The sequence below is a fragment of the Emiliania huxleyi genome, assembly GCF_000372725.1.
Source record: "Emiliania huxleyi CCMP1516 chromosome Unknown EMIHUscaffold_18, whole genome shotgun sequence".
Lineage (NCBI taxonomy): Eukaryota > Haptophyta > Isochrysidales > Noelaerhabdaceae > Emiliania > Emiliania huxleyi.
This window is the reverse complement of record NW_005200784.1, coordinates 938713-952843: the sequence shown is the minus strand read 5'-3', so window position 1 is coordinate 952843 and position 14131 is coordinate 938713. Positions and strand designations below refer to the sequence as shown.

Sequence of the window (14131 nt, the reverse complement as noted above, 5' to 3'; positions counted from 1 at the left end):
CTTCGCCACCGCAGCGGCTGCCGCCGTCAAACCCTCCGTCATTGCCACCAGCTGTTGACGACGCTGCAGCTGCTGAACAATTGTCGTGCTCAAACTGCTTCGCTCACGGCCCGTGGCTGCCACCCAGCATTCCGTCGACAGGGCCGTGTGTCAGCAGTGGCCTGTACTGTGGCAACCAAGAGGGAACGATCGACTGCAGCTCCTCTCCAACCGAATTTATCCGCACCACAGGATGCTCCGCTGACTCGCAGACGCCACCGTCGCCGCCTCCGTCACCGTCGCCGCCACCGTCACTGCCGGGATCAATCACGGTCACTGGCCCATGCTCACTCATTAACGGCGGAGTCTGTGCCAAGAGTCCAAACTATCCGGAGCCTTACGACACGTGGGACGGAGGCGATCAAGAGTGCACGATCTCGAACGTGCCCTCCGTTCCAATTGAGGTTCGCGACTTCGATGTTGAGATGCCTTACTTTTACAACGGACAACCAGATTGTAATCTTGATCACATTATTGTCAATAATAAACGATACTGCGGCAGTACGGGCCCTAGCGGTGTCGTGACCTCTGACGGAGTCATCAAATGGAAGGCTGATTCAGGCGGCCTGACCTCCGGAGGTTGGCTGCTATGCTGGCCGTCCCCACCCTCTTCTCCGCCGATGCCACCGTCGCCACCATCACCGCCGTTGCCACCACCTTCACCTCCTCCATCAGCCCCCCCTCCTTCAACGCCGCCTCCCTTTCCACCGCCGTCATCGCCGCCACCATCACCCTTGTCTCCGCCACCGTCCCCGCCGTCACCTCCGGCCTACCCTCCGTACTGGGAGGTGGGATCGCAGGCAAGCGCCACGATCGGTGCAATCATTGGACCGATTGCCGGCGTGATGGGCCTCGCCGTGCTGCTACTTTTCGTGTACTGCAAGTATTGGCGACCTAAGTCCAGGATGTACATCAGCCACGAGCACGACATCGACGTCTTCGTCAAGGACAATGACGAGCCGTTGGACCTGAAGAGCGTGTTCACGGTCGCGCTGAGCGGCAAAATCAAAGGCAGCGTGAAGTATACTGGAGAGGTGCGCGAGCTCATCAGCGGCAAGCCGCAGGACGCAGCTTATGGCTTCATTCACTACATGAAAGTGGCGCCGGACCGCGTCTACGCAGGCCTCTCGAAGGGCACGGCTGCCATCCGTGCTGAGTTTGAATGCTACTGCGGCGAAGAAGCAGATGTCTATCTCGAGTGCCTCAACTATGTCATGTACGAGGCGGCGGGCTCGTCTCCCAAGCTCTTTGCCAACTCGCCCCACGCACGCGACTGCGACGAGAATGGTGTGCGACCGGACCGGCTCACTCCGTGCGGTGAGGGCATGCGCCTCGCCGACTTTCTGACGCATCAAAGCTCTGTCACGGCACATCTCAAGGAGGAACACGTCATCGCCTTGCGCGTCTACACCACATGGGCCTTTCGTGGTCTCAACAACCCGCTGCGCGACACCAATCGCACCGACCCCCACCCATTCCCAGTCACAATTGCCTTTCTGCGGGACGCGATATCCAAGCTGCGCGCCGTCGGGGCTGAAGAGGACGCGGCTAGGCCCACGGGAGAGGAGGGCAAGAGCGAGACGCGCCTCGACTTGTGGCGCGGCATGCGCGGCCTCAAAGAAACCAAGGATTTCATGCTGCAAGGGGGCACTGAGCTCGCCCCAATGTCGACGACAACCAAGTTGGAGGTGGCCATCGCGTACTCTGACGCCTCAACCTCGCTGATCTTCAAGATCCGCACCGACACGTTCATGCAGCGTGGGGCATCGATCCAGTTCCTTTCTGCTTTTCCCGATGAGGAGGAGGTGCTCTACCCACCGCTCACCTTCGTAAAGCCCACTGGCAGGTCGATGTCCAAGAACTTCAAGGGCCGAAACTTCAAGGTGATCGAGGTCTCACCACAGTTTGGCGGCTGATCTCCCACCATGCAAAAAGAAAAGGTTTTGAGAGCCACCCAGCTCACATTTTCGCTTCCTTCTCGAGGGCTGTTCGCGCGTGTAACGTAACTATAAGAGAGGGGAGATTCACACGACGCGACGCGAGAGGTCAGAGCACAGAGGAGACGTCAGACGTGTCGGTCTCGGGGTGTAACTGTAAGGGCCTTTTGTTGTTGGATTATTATGTGCGCCAGCCAGTGTACAATGTTGTGCCAAAAAGAAACGTCTTCAGCCACAGCACCACGTGTTCCACAGAATTCGCGTGGAAAAAGGAAACGGGCCAGGGGCGCACTGGCACTGAAAGAGGCAGACCACGCGCCTGCGCCTCCTCGGGCAACGCATGGTTGAGGGCAAGCAGGTACGGGAGGGAAGGCCCGTGCGGGAGGAGGGTGTAGATAGAGCAACAAAAATCTCTCTCTAGATAGAGATCTATAGAGGATGTAGAGTGCAGAGCGCTGTATAGAGTGTAGAGCCGTGTACATGTAGAGCTCTGCAGAGTTTCGTGTGCCGGACGCCACCGGCCGTCACAAGTCCGCAAGGGAGGGTCAGTCAGAGAGATGTGTTGAGTTGTTGTGATGAGAGTGTTGTGTTAGTTAGTCAAAGAGTGGCGTGATTGAGAGAGAGATTTTTAGCAATAGTTTTGAGAGAGAGATTTTTATTAACCAACAAGAAATCACGACTTTCCACTAGTTTTGTGTGATTGATGAATGATGATGATACGCAGCCGCTGCAAATGCAAATGTGTGCTGGACATTTTTTTGATTTTTTAGGACATTGTACAGCATTGCAACAAACTCTTCTTCTCTTCTTCTTCAGCATTGCTGATGTTCAACTGGAGATAGCAACAAACAAACATCGAAGCGCAGACTACGGGGATCGGCTTCTTACACAGCCCTTCCCTGCAGCGAGCCCCCCTCCAATCCACCCGCGCTAGGTCTCGGGGGACGCAGGGGTCACACCCGACGACCTCGGGAACTAGCCGGGGCAGGCAGCGGAGAAGCGGCAACTCCGTGCACTGACTGACGGTAGGCCGTCAGAAAACACTCCTCCGTGGCTCGGGTTACACCAATCCTCGCTACCCAACGCGGCCAAAGGATATCCACCGCTCGAGACATCGAAGCGCGCGATAAAAGTTAGGTAGATGTTATCGGCGCCGGCCAGCCAGGCTAGGCCGTTCCCGAAGGACTACGGGGATCGGCTTCTTACACAGCCCTTCCCTGCAGCGAGCCCCCCCCCAACCCACCCGCGCTAGGTCTCGGGTTTGACGCATGGGGTCACTCCCGCGAAACTCGTGAACTAGCCGGGGCAATCGGAGAAGGGGCAACTCCGTGCACTGACGGTCGGCCGTCAGAAACCACGCCTGCGTGGATCGCGTCACACCAATCCTCGCTACCCAACGCGGCAAAAGGATATCCACCTCGAGAACCTCGAGAGTTAGTGACGCTTTAGCGTCGCCCGAGTGGCCGCCATCCAGTAGTGACGTCGTCCGAGTTGCTGAGCTCGAGACCGCGCTCAGGATTGGGTCGGAACACGAGCTCGTCCATGTCCACACGCTCTGGTCGTCGTCGTCGTCCATGATTAGCTTCGCCGGCGACACACTGTAGCCGTTGACGAGCCGCTTGAGCGCGGCCAGCACCTCCTTCTGCCGGCCGCGCGCCCACGGGGGCAGCGTGCAGTAGAACTCCTCGAAGGTGAACTGCTCCTCCTCCGACACACTCCAAGAAGAGGTCCACCTCCCTCTCCACCTCCGTCGTGAGGTTGATGTGTAGCTTGAGGGGTGTGTCGCCGCTGTCGCTCTCCTCGTCCTCGTCCTCGTCCTCGTCCTCGTCCTCGTCCTCGTCCTCCGCCTCCGCCTCCTCCTCCGCCTCCGCCTCCTCCTCGCCCTCGCCCTCGTTCTCCGAATCGGACGGATCGCCTAAGCTCTGCCCGCGCGAAAATTTGGAGACGTGAAGACCGGGTGCGAGGCAGATCATGTTGCCGGCATAGCTCTGCCCGCGCGCAACGCGCAGCATGTCGCGATTAACTGAGTTGCTCCAGATGGACGCCGCTCCCGCGTCACCGGGCTCAGCGGCGTCCATCGATTGCCATTCGCTGGGCGACTCGGAGCCGATGAGCCCGGTGACGCGGCGGCGGCGATCAAGTCTGGCAAGTCATCGTAGTCATCGGAAGGGACGATGCGCGCGGTACGGAGAACTGGAGCGCTGCCAGAGCTTGTACAAAGTGACGGCAAGCAGGACCAGGCCTGCCTGCGTACGTAGATGCTCCACATGTATGTGTGGGGTCGGGCTCGCTCGGGCCTCGGCGAAGAAGTCTCCTTGGCGCTTGGCTGCGTGACTAGTTTTCATAGTGAAAACCGGCGATTTCGAAGCGCCCGTGGCGGTTCGCGAGAAGGAGGGAGAGCGTTTCAGGGGGCTCACGGCAAGGACACCGACCGAGGGGGGGGTCGGTCGTCACACCTCCCGCCGCCGAGAGAGCGACCGACCGGAGGGGGGGTCCGGTCCACCTCGGGGGCAGACCACCGACCGGCGGGGGGGTCCCCACGAAGTAGGGGGGTTGGTACAAAGTGACGCTCGATCTCTGCCGTTCCCGAAGGAAGGGAGAAGGAAGTTGTCGACACGTGGCATTGCGAGCGAGGCGCCATGTCTGGGTTTTGCTCCAGCTGCGGCGAGCCCGCCCGGCTGTGCCACTGCAAGGGCCGCCCGAGCCCGCCGAATTGCACCTCCGGCTCCGGTCAGGCTGTAGGTCCTAGCCCGGGACGAGCCTCTGACCAGACCGGAGCCGGCCTTCCGGCGTGCAAGGGCTGCGGCAAGCCGGTGCAGGGCCGCACCATCAGCGCCATGGGCGGCGCCTACCACCCCGAGTGCTTCAAGTGCGCCGGCTGCGGCGGCGCCTTTGTCGACCGGGCGGCGGGCTTTGTGGAGCACGGCGGCTGCGCCTACCATCGCGGCTGTTTCACGGCGCCCGCGCGCGCTTGCCACTTCTGCAGCCAGCCGCTCATTGGCCAGGCGATGAAGGCAGCGGGCGCTGAGTTCCACCCGCAGTGCCTGCCTCGCTGCGGTACTTGCGGCGTCTCGCTCGAGGCGGGCTGGTATCACGACCCCTCCACCGATGTGCGTTACTGCGCTGCCCACGCGCCCAGAGCGCCGGCGAGGGGCGGGCGGCGGGCTGGCAGCGGGACCGTGAGCGCCGCCGCCCTGCGCCTGCCTCGTCCGCCCGCCGTCGAGCAGCTCGACATGCGTCACATGCTTAAATGGGCCGAGACGGCGGCGGCGCAGAGCGACCCGACGGTGCACATCATCGACTGGAGCCGCTCCTTTGCGGACGGCCGCGCCTTTCTCGCGATCCTCCGCACCTACTTCCCAGAGGCGGTCGATGCCAGCGTGCTCGCGTCCAGCGCGTGTGCCGGGGAGGGGTCGCGACTCCGCGCACCCGAGGTCCGCAGCGCCTGTGCGCACGCCTTTCGGCTAGCGGACGAGCTGGCGGGCGTGCCGCAGCTGCTCGACGAGGGCGACATGGCCCGGAACTACCCGCTGCCCGACGAGAAGTCCGTCATCACCTACGTGTGCACGCTGTGGGGCGGGCTGGCGCGGGCGGCCGAGCGGACGGAGGGCAAAGCGGGCGGCGTCTCGGCGAGTGCCTAGTCGATATACGTGCGGTGCAGTACAAGTGAAGTGGAGAAGAGGGATCCAGGGAGCCAGTGGACCCGGGTGACTGTCACAGTGGTGCCACGGGTGTCGGGTCAGTCTCAGTGGACAGTGCCCGCGCACGCCGCAGAGCGCTGGAAGAGAGCTGTGTGAGCGGGTGGATGAGCGCTCCTCGTGTTCCTTGTGTATCTACAAAGAAAAAGTGTCTGCACATTTTGGTTTTTGCCCCGTAAAACGCATATTTTGCATTCCGCGTAAGGTCGTGGAACACATGAGACCGCGCGACATTCAATTCATTGGCTAATTGCCACTGGACTGACACTCGACTTTTGCTGCGGGGCTGCATCAATCTTGCCGCGGCCTGCACCGCTCACTGCTCTGCCAGCGAAACCTCCATCGCGTATGCGTCGCGGCCGACGCAGTAATAGTCTCTCCGCGTGGAGGCGACGCGGAATCCGACGCCGCGGTAGAGCGTCAGGGCGGGCTCGTTGCTCGTGTCGACATTGAGGCTGCACAGCTGCGCGCGCCCCTCCCTCGCGATCTGGAGGGCGCGCTCGAGCAGCCGCCGGCCGAGGCCCTGGCGCCGGTGCGCCGGTGCGACCACGAGCTTCGCGACGGAGGCCGCGAGGGAGGAGCGCTGCAGCACGAGGTACCCCGCCACCTGCGGCGGCGGCGGCCGGCCGTCGCCCGCGGCGGCGATGCTGCCCAAGTCAGGCCACGCGGGCGCCGCAATGGCGCAGATGAGGAGGGCGCCGCGGCCGCGCGTCTCGGCGGGGAGGTCCATCGCCTCGTGCTTTGCGAAGCACCGCCTCTCGAGCGCGCAGCACCGCTCGAGCAGCCCGCCGCCGTGACGCACGCCGTCGTCCACCAGCGAGTAGCCTCCCCCTCCCGCCAAACAGCCGCTCGCCTCGCCGCTCGCGCGCGGCGAGGAGGGCGGCGACGCGGGCGGCGAGGGCGGCGGAGAGGGCGTAGCGCCCTGCCCGCAGCCGCCCTGCCCGCAGCCGCCCTGCCCGCAACCGCCCTCCGCGGCCTCCACCGCGGCCGCCCTCTTGCAGCAGCGCTCGCGGCTGGCCTTACGGTCATGCTCGAGCGCGTAGTTTGCCCACGTGCCGCCCGCCTTGGAGTAGTAGTCCATCGGGTAGGTTGAGAGCCACTCCGAGGCGCCGAGCGCGACCTCCGCCTCGTAAGGCGAGAGGAGCGGCACCTGCAGAGAGGGGATGCGAGGTGCCTGGCAGGGTTCTGGGAGGTGCCCGCACCGTGCAGCGAGGGGAGCGGCACCGGAAAGGCGTGCCCCCAGTCGACGGAGAGGCGCGGGCAGCAGATCTGCACCCACGCCTCGACCTCGCCGAAGGCGGCGAGCTTGGCGGGGAAGACCTCCGACAGGAGCACGGTGACGAAGGGCATCCTCCGCGCCGCGAGCATACGCTGCACGTGTCCGAGCACGGCGGGCGACCCCTGCCGGCCGAGCGTGCCGAGGACGATGCCCCAGCTGCGCGCCCTTGCGGCGGTGGCGACGGCGGCGCGCCGCAGCTCGTGCATCCGCGCGTGCTCGTACACCTGGGGGCGGGGGCGGGGGCGGGGGCGGGGTGGGTGGGGGCGAGGGGTCAGCGGGGCCAAGGTCGGCGCGTGCTCGCGCACCTCGAGTGTGAGCTGCTTCGAGTACGGGTCGTAGCGGTAGAGCGGGACGCTCGGGTTGGAGATCATCACCGACTCGGGGTGGAAGCGGCCGTCCGCCACGAAGGCGACCGCGTCCACGTCGTGCAGCTTCGGGGAGGTGCAGCCGAGCGTCTCGCCGGCGGAGAGCGGCTTGCACTGCGGGACCGTCACCGAGGCGAGGTGCGGCTCGAGGGCGGCGCGGACCGCGTGCAGCGAGCCGGCGAATTGGATCGTGCCGCAGAGCGCGAGCCGCGTGGCGGGCCCGAACGGCGCTGACGTGAAGGCGAGCCGCAGCGAGTCGACCAGGTGCGCGGTGTCGATGGCAATCTCGACAAAGACGTACAGCACGTCGGTCTCCATCTGATCGACCGGCACGAGGCACGAGTGGCCGTAGTGCACCAGCAGCTGCGAGGCCGGGCCGGGGCGGGGTCAGAGGGACGCCATCCAGCAGCCGCCAGCCGAGGAGGCGGGGCCGCACCTGGCAGCCGAGCGCCGCCGCAGAGATGTCGTCGACGCAGCAGGCGCCGTACGTGACGTCGCCCATGATGACGGCCGACACGCCCGCGAAGCGCTCGAGGATGTCGGCAATCGTCGTCGCATACATGAGCAGGCCCTCGGGGAACTGCAGTGCGACGGCCGACGCCTTGAGCTGCTGGAGCCGCCAGATGGTCTTTGGCACCTCAAAGTTGTAGTTGGACGGCAGCGCGCCCAGGGCCGACTGGAGCTCCGGGTCATCGGCGATCGAAGGCGGAATCTGCGAGATGAAGCGGCGGCGCGGCCGCGGCGCCTTTTGCGGCACGATGGCGGTCGCGTCGCCGCTGCCACCGGCAGGCGGGGCGGCAGCGCTGCCGCCGGCCGACCCGGGCCTGGCTGAGAGCCCGGTGAAGCGAGGGCGCGGCCGAGCCGTCGCGGCTGACGGCGCGACGACACGGCCGGCGGCAGGAGGTGCCGCGTCCATGGAGTCACAGCAAGAAATCGAATGCTCTCGACTATAAACTGGACTGCAGAGCCCACCCCTTGTTTGGTGTGTCCGTTTTATTTATTTATTTATTTATTGCAGAGCGTGCAAAGCGGCTAGGGATGAGGCCACAAAAGAGGCGCGCGAGGCGAGGAGGAGACTCGGAGAACTGTAGAGAGACTGGGACTCACGACTGGAAACAAGAAGACAGTGAGCCACCACAGGCGTCGTTGGCGCACATACTGAGCGGCAGCTGCGCTGGAAATAAGGAAGAGGCGCGTTACTTCATGCGGAAGCTCGACAAACACACGGCGAGGGCGACAGCAAGAGTTGAACGGGAGGCGCCGGACTCAAAAGACACCGCCACATTCCTGAGACGAGCGAGAGCAGCATCCTTAAAGGCGAAAGGGTCTAGATTTGGAGCGCTCGCCGAAGAGGAGTACGACAAAATAGCGCCCGTGATTGCCTGCACGCTACCCGCACTCACGGACTCCATACCCGAAAGAAAGAGAAGGGAGCTCGCGGGAGAGGTGACGAGTGAACTACAGGCAGTGGGGAAGGCAGCCTCGACTGCCATACAGACATGGGTGCGAAACAACGACAAGACCAAGGCACGGGCAGAGGAACGAGAGAAGAATATAGAGTGGATAAAGCGCCTGTTCACGGCATGGAGGGTGAGCCACGCCGAACGTACCGAACGTAGAGCCGAGCGGAAGGAAGCCGGGGAAGACGACTCAGAGGAGGACGAACCAGTGGAAATCCCGTCGTCAGCTGTCACGATGCACCCGAAGGGGACCCCAGCGCCAGCATCATCCGTGGAGGCACAAGTGTTCGAAGAGAGAGTGGACCTGAGCAACGACATGACTGGGTGGCAAATGATCGCAGTGGGAGTCAGAAGAGTCGTCCTTGCGCGAGGAGAGCTTGATAAACTCGAGGGGCCAAAATATGCCGCCAGGAGGGCGGAGTTGCGCCGAGAGGCGGGAGAAGCCGCGCGAACAAGGGACCGGCAGGCGGCGGCGGCGTCGCAGAACGAGGCAGAGGAGAGCGACGCGACAGAGGAGGAAATGACAAGGGAGAGAACGACGAGAGTGGGACGACCGCGAGGTGGCATGAAGGTTGCAGCGAGAATCGGCGAGAGACTGCGAAGAGAGATAGGAAGAGGCGGACGCCCAAGGGTGGGCGACGGCTAGCGCATCACACCCCTCTCCTTAAATTTTTTTATGTGGCGGCGTGCCGTTCTCCCATCCTGCTCCCATCCCTCCCTTGGGTTCTCCGTTTCTTTCGGTGTACCTGTGTTAGTGCCAGTGCGCGCCAGTCCCGTGCCCAGTGTTGTGCGAGGAAGTTTTGTCGTCATGTTTCTTTCTTTCTCTGGAAGGGACCTGGTTGCTCCCGCGTTCTCCCGACGCCCCCAACGCGAGCCGCCACGCCCCGCGCCCTCGCTGCAGCACGCCTTCACAAACACCGACATCACCTCCGTCACCTTCGGGTCGAGCCTCCGGCAACCACGCTGCGCTGATGGCGCTCCTGCTGCTCTCGCCCGTGCTGGCTGCTCTCGCCCCAAACAGCCAGCCGTCGGCGCGTCTCTGCGAGGAGCGCAGCGGCGTCGCGCTCGTGCGCGATCGCAGCCACGCCGTCTTGCTGCGCAGGCCGTCGGTAGACGCCGGCCGCGCCGCAAAGAGCTGGAGCCTCCAAACGGCCAAGCAGGCGCTGCTGCCGGCTGGCTGGCCCGCCACCGTGCCGCAAGAGTATCTTCGGTACCAGTTCTGGCACGTCGCCCAGGATCTGACCACGCAGCTTCGAAATGTGCTCGCCACGTCCCGGGTGTTGGCAGGCCTGGGCGTTGGAGACGAGACCGCGACTGCAGCGGCAGCAACACTGCAGTGGATCTGCCGCGACGGCGCCGGGATGCTCGCGAATCTCGGCGCGGCCTCGATCCTCGGCTCTCGGCTGGGCGGCGACACGCGGCGCTGGTGACTAAATAGGCTCGGAGAGGAGAGAGGAGAGAGGAGAGAGGAGAGAGGAGAGAGGAGAGAGGAGAGAGGAGGAGAACGCAAAGAAGAGCCGGACAGCTCTGAGAAGAGAGAGCCACTCGCGCCGCCGGTGACTAAATAGGCGGTTCGCCGGCGACGTCGCGGTGGACATCGGCCTATGCTGCGAGATGCTGGCGGTGCGGCTTCGGCACCGCGGCCTCTTCTTGCCGCTGCTCTGCGCCGCGAGCGTCTTCAAGGCGCTGTGCGGCGTGCTGGCGGGAGGCGCCAACGCCGCCATCTCGCTCCACTGGAGTACTCGCGGCGCCGGGATGGCGGAGATCAGCGCCAAGGGCGGCGCTGTCGGGACCCTCTCTGGACTTGTCGGCCTCGCCCTGTCCCTGCTGATTGCTCGCTTCGGGCTGGCGAGCGCGGGCGGCGAGGCAGGCGCGTGGTGCTGGTTCGGCACGCTGACCGCGCTCCACCTCGTCGCGTGTGAGAGAGGGCTCAAGCTGCTCGCGCTGACGACGCCCATGAACGCGAGGCGGCTGGCCCGGTGCTGGTCCGCCTTTGCTCGCTCGGGCTCGCTGCCGCCGCCCTCCGCGCTCGCGGCGTGGGACAAAGTGGCTCGCCTGCCCGACTCGAGCCAGGCGCCGGGTAGGGGTAGGCTAGTCGGGGCTAGGGTCGAGGTTAGGCCGCCCGAGACTCGAGCCAGGCGACACGGCCGCACCTCCGCGCCGCAGGCGGCTGGCGTGCTGCTCGGCCACGGGCTCGAGGCGGTCGCGCGCGAGTGCGGCGGCGCCTCGCGCGTGCTCGAGGTAGCCGCCGCGCTCGAGGCGGCGGGCGAGCGGCACCTGGTCCTCCGCCGGGAGGAGGGCCGCACGCCTCGCTCCCACGTCCTCCTTCGCCGCGGCGCGACCGCCGCAGACGCGCGCCGCGCCGTCCTGCACGCGTTCCAGCTGAACGCGCTGCCTCGCGACGCACCGGCCGACGCCGAGGCTGTGCTGCGCGCCTCGCCGGACGCGGGCGCGGTCAGGCGCTTCGAAGCGGCGCTTGAGGCGGCGGGCTATGATACCTCCGTGGCGTGTGACACCCTCGCGCGGGCGACGGTCGTCACGTTCGACAGCGATCACTGATACGTCTCCATCCCGCCGGGGGCCGCGTGTCCGTGAGAGCTGCGAGATACGACGTGAGGAGGTATAGGCTGTTGGGCCAGGCGAGCGCGCGAGGGTCTCGAAATGCGACGAAATCCACACACGAAAAAAGCTTTCGGTGATCGAGAGAGCGAATACAGTGATTGAAAACGTCCTCGTCGACGGAACAGTGATCAGTGTCCAAGAGAGCGGCGGCCACAAGGCCCAAGCCCCGCGGGGCGGAAGGGGAATCGCGGCGCGGTGGCCCGCGGTCGGGTCCTCTATTGTCTATAATGCTCAACGACCTAAACTTGTTTTATGCCTACCGCGAGGGTGGCCCGCCGAGCGCCCTGCCCCAAGGGCTAGACAGGCCCTACTCGAGGCTCGTCCGCTCATCGAGGCCGAGCGCGATGTTCAGGTTCTGCACCGCGGCGCCCGAGGCACCCTTGCCGAGGTTGTCGAGCCGGGCGGCGACGACGCAAGTGCGCGCGGCGTCGTTGCAGTACACAAAGATCTGGAGGTGGTTCGAGTCGTTGAGGGCGTCTGGCCGGAGGAAAGCGCCTCGCTCAAGCAGCCCCTCCTCCTTCCACGCCTCCTCGCCCAAGCTCATCACCTAAAGCAGCCGAGGGGCGGGCCGGGGTGGGCTGCACAGGCTGCCGCACGCCTCACGCCTCGGCCGCCCACCGAGACGAAGTGCTCGTCGGCGTAGTGGGCTGCCAGCGCCGCGTGAAGTCGCTCGCCGACCTGAGGGGCGAGCAGTTGGCTGGCGCGCGGCTCTGCAGCGCTTTGGCGAGGGCGGCGAGGGCGAGGGCAGCGGCGATATGGCGAGGTGGCGAGGGCGGCGAGGGCGAGAGAGCGAGGGCGTGGTCGTGCGGGGGGTGAGTGGCCGAGGGGGCGATGGGCCGGCGAGGGCCCCACCCCCTCGCCCTCGGCAAAGGCGGGCTCGAGGTCGGAGTCGTAGTGCAGCGGCACAGACACAACCATGCCTGTTCCGCGCGGGAGGAATGCATGTTAATATTAATAGCTGACCACGCCTGGGGAGGAGGCTCAGCGCGGAGACGTTTCCAGCCGCCCGCCCCTCACCCACCCCTGCGCACTGGCCCTCCCGCCCCTCCCGGCGCGCGCGCCTTGCGCAAAGTCCCCCACCGCCGGCATGAAGATGGGCGGCCGGTCGAGGCCCGAGAAGGCGGCCATCTCGGGCAGGTGCTTGTGCGAGAGCGAGAAGCCGTAGGCGCCCCACGGCTCGTGCTCCGCGCCCTCGTAGACCGCGATGAGCGGGTTCCCGCCCCCCGAGTAGCCCGACACCGCCGACGTCACCAGCCGCGCCTCGCGCCGCACCGCTCCCGCGCCGACCAGCGGGCCGAGCAGCGAGATGAAGCCCGTCGCGTAGCAGCCCGGGTTGGCGATCCGCTTCGACGCGGCGATCTTCGAGCGCTGCGCGCCCGAGAGCTCGGGAAAGCCGTAGGCCCACTCTGCATTCGTGCGGTGCGCGGTGCTCGCGTCGATGAGCACCGTCCGGTCGTTGTCGGCCGCGACGAGCGCGGCCGCCTCGATGGCAGCCGCGTCCGGCAGGCAGAGGATCACGGCGTCGGCCTTGTTGATGGCCTCGGCCCGCGCGGCAGGGTCCTTCCTCGACTCCTCGGGCAGCGTGATGAGGTCGATGTCGTCCCGAGTGCTGAGCCTGCCGCGGACCTGCAGCCCGGTCGTGCCCGCCTCGCCATCGATGAAGACGGCCGCCATGAGCACATCAGGCGTGCAACGCGCCCGCGGCGGCGGCAGAGGCCGCGCGGTGAAGCTGGGCGAGGAGGCGAGGAGGAGCGAGAGCATCGGGTAGCCGAAAGCGGCCCCGGCACGAGCAAAGCGAGGCCCGATACTACGACAGTACGAAAGTGTGAACAGGTTGGAGCAGCAGCTCCTGACCACGGCGCCGCAGGCGCCTGTTGATGGGTCCAGGTGATAGCCCTGGATGGGCAATGCATACGCCTCACTGGGCCTTAGATCGCCCGACCGCGTCCCGGTGCTCTGTAGTCGGATTTGTGACGCCGCCGCACCGCGCCGCGGCCGGGGGCCCGCCGGAGGACGAGGATGGCCGTGGCGGACCGGGACGAGCTCTGGGAGGTTCAGTGTCAGTGAGTATATTGTAGAGGCCACCCATGTGCACAATATCTTGACTGAGAGCTAAGCCAGGGGAGGCGATGCCGGGGCCGTACAGCAGCTTGATGGTGCTTCGCCGGCGTGCGTCCCGGAGCGGTGCCGGACGGGCGGTCCTGGGGAGAAAATCCGGGGACAACGCCGACGGCGCTCTGATTCGACTTTTTACTTCAAACAAAGACAGTCGCACGCGCCACAGAGCGGCGCGTGCGACTGTCAGGAGCGGATCCGTCAGTTAGTCGTGTTCACGCCGGGATCGTGTCCCCGACAACCTGCCCAGACTTTAGGCTACGACAGTACGAGTAAGAATTTCCGTGAGTGCGCGCCAGTCCCGTGCCCAGTGTTGTGCGAGTAAGAATTCGTTGCACTGACGCGGCATCAACGGCGCCCCGCGCATACGGCCTCGACGAGCAGCTCGACAGCGAGCGCTCGCATGGACGTCGTCGACGCCAACAGCCACACACACCAGCATGGACGCCTACCAGACAGATGAGTGCGAGATGGCCGCTGCGGCGGCCGCCGGCACCGACAGCGGCGCGCAGCGCGTCCTCCACGTTGCGCTCGCGGCGAACGAGGGCAAGGACGTGCCCTACATCCAGAACAAGGCGGCGCTCCTCGGCGTCTCGCTCTCCGATTTCAACTCCTT

General features: G+C 65.4%; 4 protein-coding genes across 4 annotated transcripts; 2 read left to right on the top strand and 2 right to left on the bottom strand.

The window, feature by feature from the left end:
• Positions 1-4610: 4610 nt before the first annotated feature.
• Positions 4611-5822, top strand: EMIHUDRAFT_434426 (hypothetical protein). Its single transcript, XM_005783531.1, has one exon. It carries the CDS (start codon positions 4616-4618, stop codon positions 5615-5617), a length of 1002 nt encoding a protein of 333 aa, XP_005783588.1. The 5' UTR covers positions 4611-4615; the 3' UTR covers positions 5618-5822.
• Positions 5823-5844: 22 nt separating this feature from the next.
• On the bottom strand, positions 5845-8234 carry EMIHUDRAFT_426724 (diphthamide biosynthesis protein; the record flags this gene model as incomplete). Its single annotated transcript, XM_005783530.1, has 4 exons — positions 5845-6824; positions 6899-7177; positions 7259-7681; positions 7755-8234. The coding sequence occupies 4 exons, from the start codon at positions 8232-8234 to the stop codon at positions 5991-5993; spliced, it is 2016 nt and encodes a 671-aa protein (XP_005783587.1). The 3' UTR covers positions 5845-5990.
• A 1515-nt stretch (positions 8235-9749) lies between these two features.
• On the top strand, positions 9750-11337 carry EMIHUDRAFT_99379 (hypothetical protein; the record flags this gene model as incomplete). The annotated part of the gene is made up of 3 exons (XM_005783529.1): positions 9750-10204; positions 10347-10824; positions 10945-11337. The coding sequence occupies 3 exons, from the start codon at positions 9750-9752 to the stop codon at positions 11335-11337; spliced, it is 1326 nt and encodes a 441-aa protein (XP_005783586.1).
• A 270-nt stretch (positions 11338-11607) lies between these two features.
• Positions 11608-13169, bottom strand: EMIHUDRAFT_434425 (n-acetyl-gamma-glutamyl-phosphate reductase). Its single transcript, XM_005783528.1, has 4 exons — positions 12462-13169; positions 12253-12320; positions 12019-12078; positions 11608-11947 (listed from the first exon to the last, which is right to left on the bottom strand). The coding sequence occupies exons 1-4, from the start codon at positions 13159-13161 to the stop codon at positions 11708-11710; spliced, it is 1068 nt and encodes a 355-aa protein (XP_005783585.1). The 5' UTR covers positions 13162-13169; the 3' UTR covers positions 11608-11707.
• Positions 13170-14131: the final 962 nt, after the last annotated feature.

Excerpts from the sequence above, each read along its gene's own strand:
- EMIHUDRAFT_434426 (XM_005783531.1), top strand. The coding sequence starts at position 4,616 with ATGTCTGGGTTTTGCTCCAGCTGCGGCGAGCCCGCCCGGCTGTGCCAC.
- EMIHUDRAFT_434425 (XM_005783528.1), bottom strand. The coding sequence starts at position 13,161 with ATGCTCTCGCTCCTCCTCGCCTCCTCGCCCAGCTTCACCGCGCGGCCT. Across the intron at positions 12,321-12,461 it reads GGTGGGGGACTTTGCGCAAG|GCATGGTTGTGTCTGTGCCG; the intron begins GCGCGCGCGCCG and ends CGCGCGGAACAG. Across the intron at positions 12,079-12,252 it reads CCTTTGCCGAGGGCGAGGGG|GTCGGCGAGCGACTTCACGC; the intron begins GTGGGGCCCTCG and ends CTCGCCCCTCAG.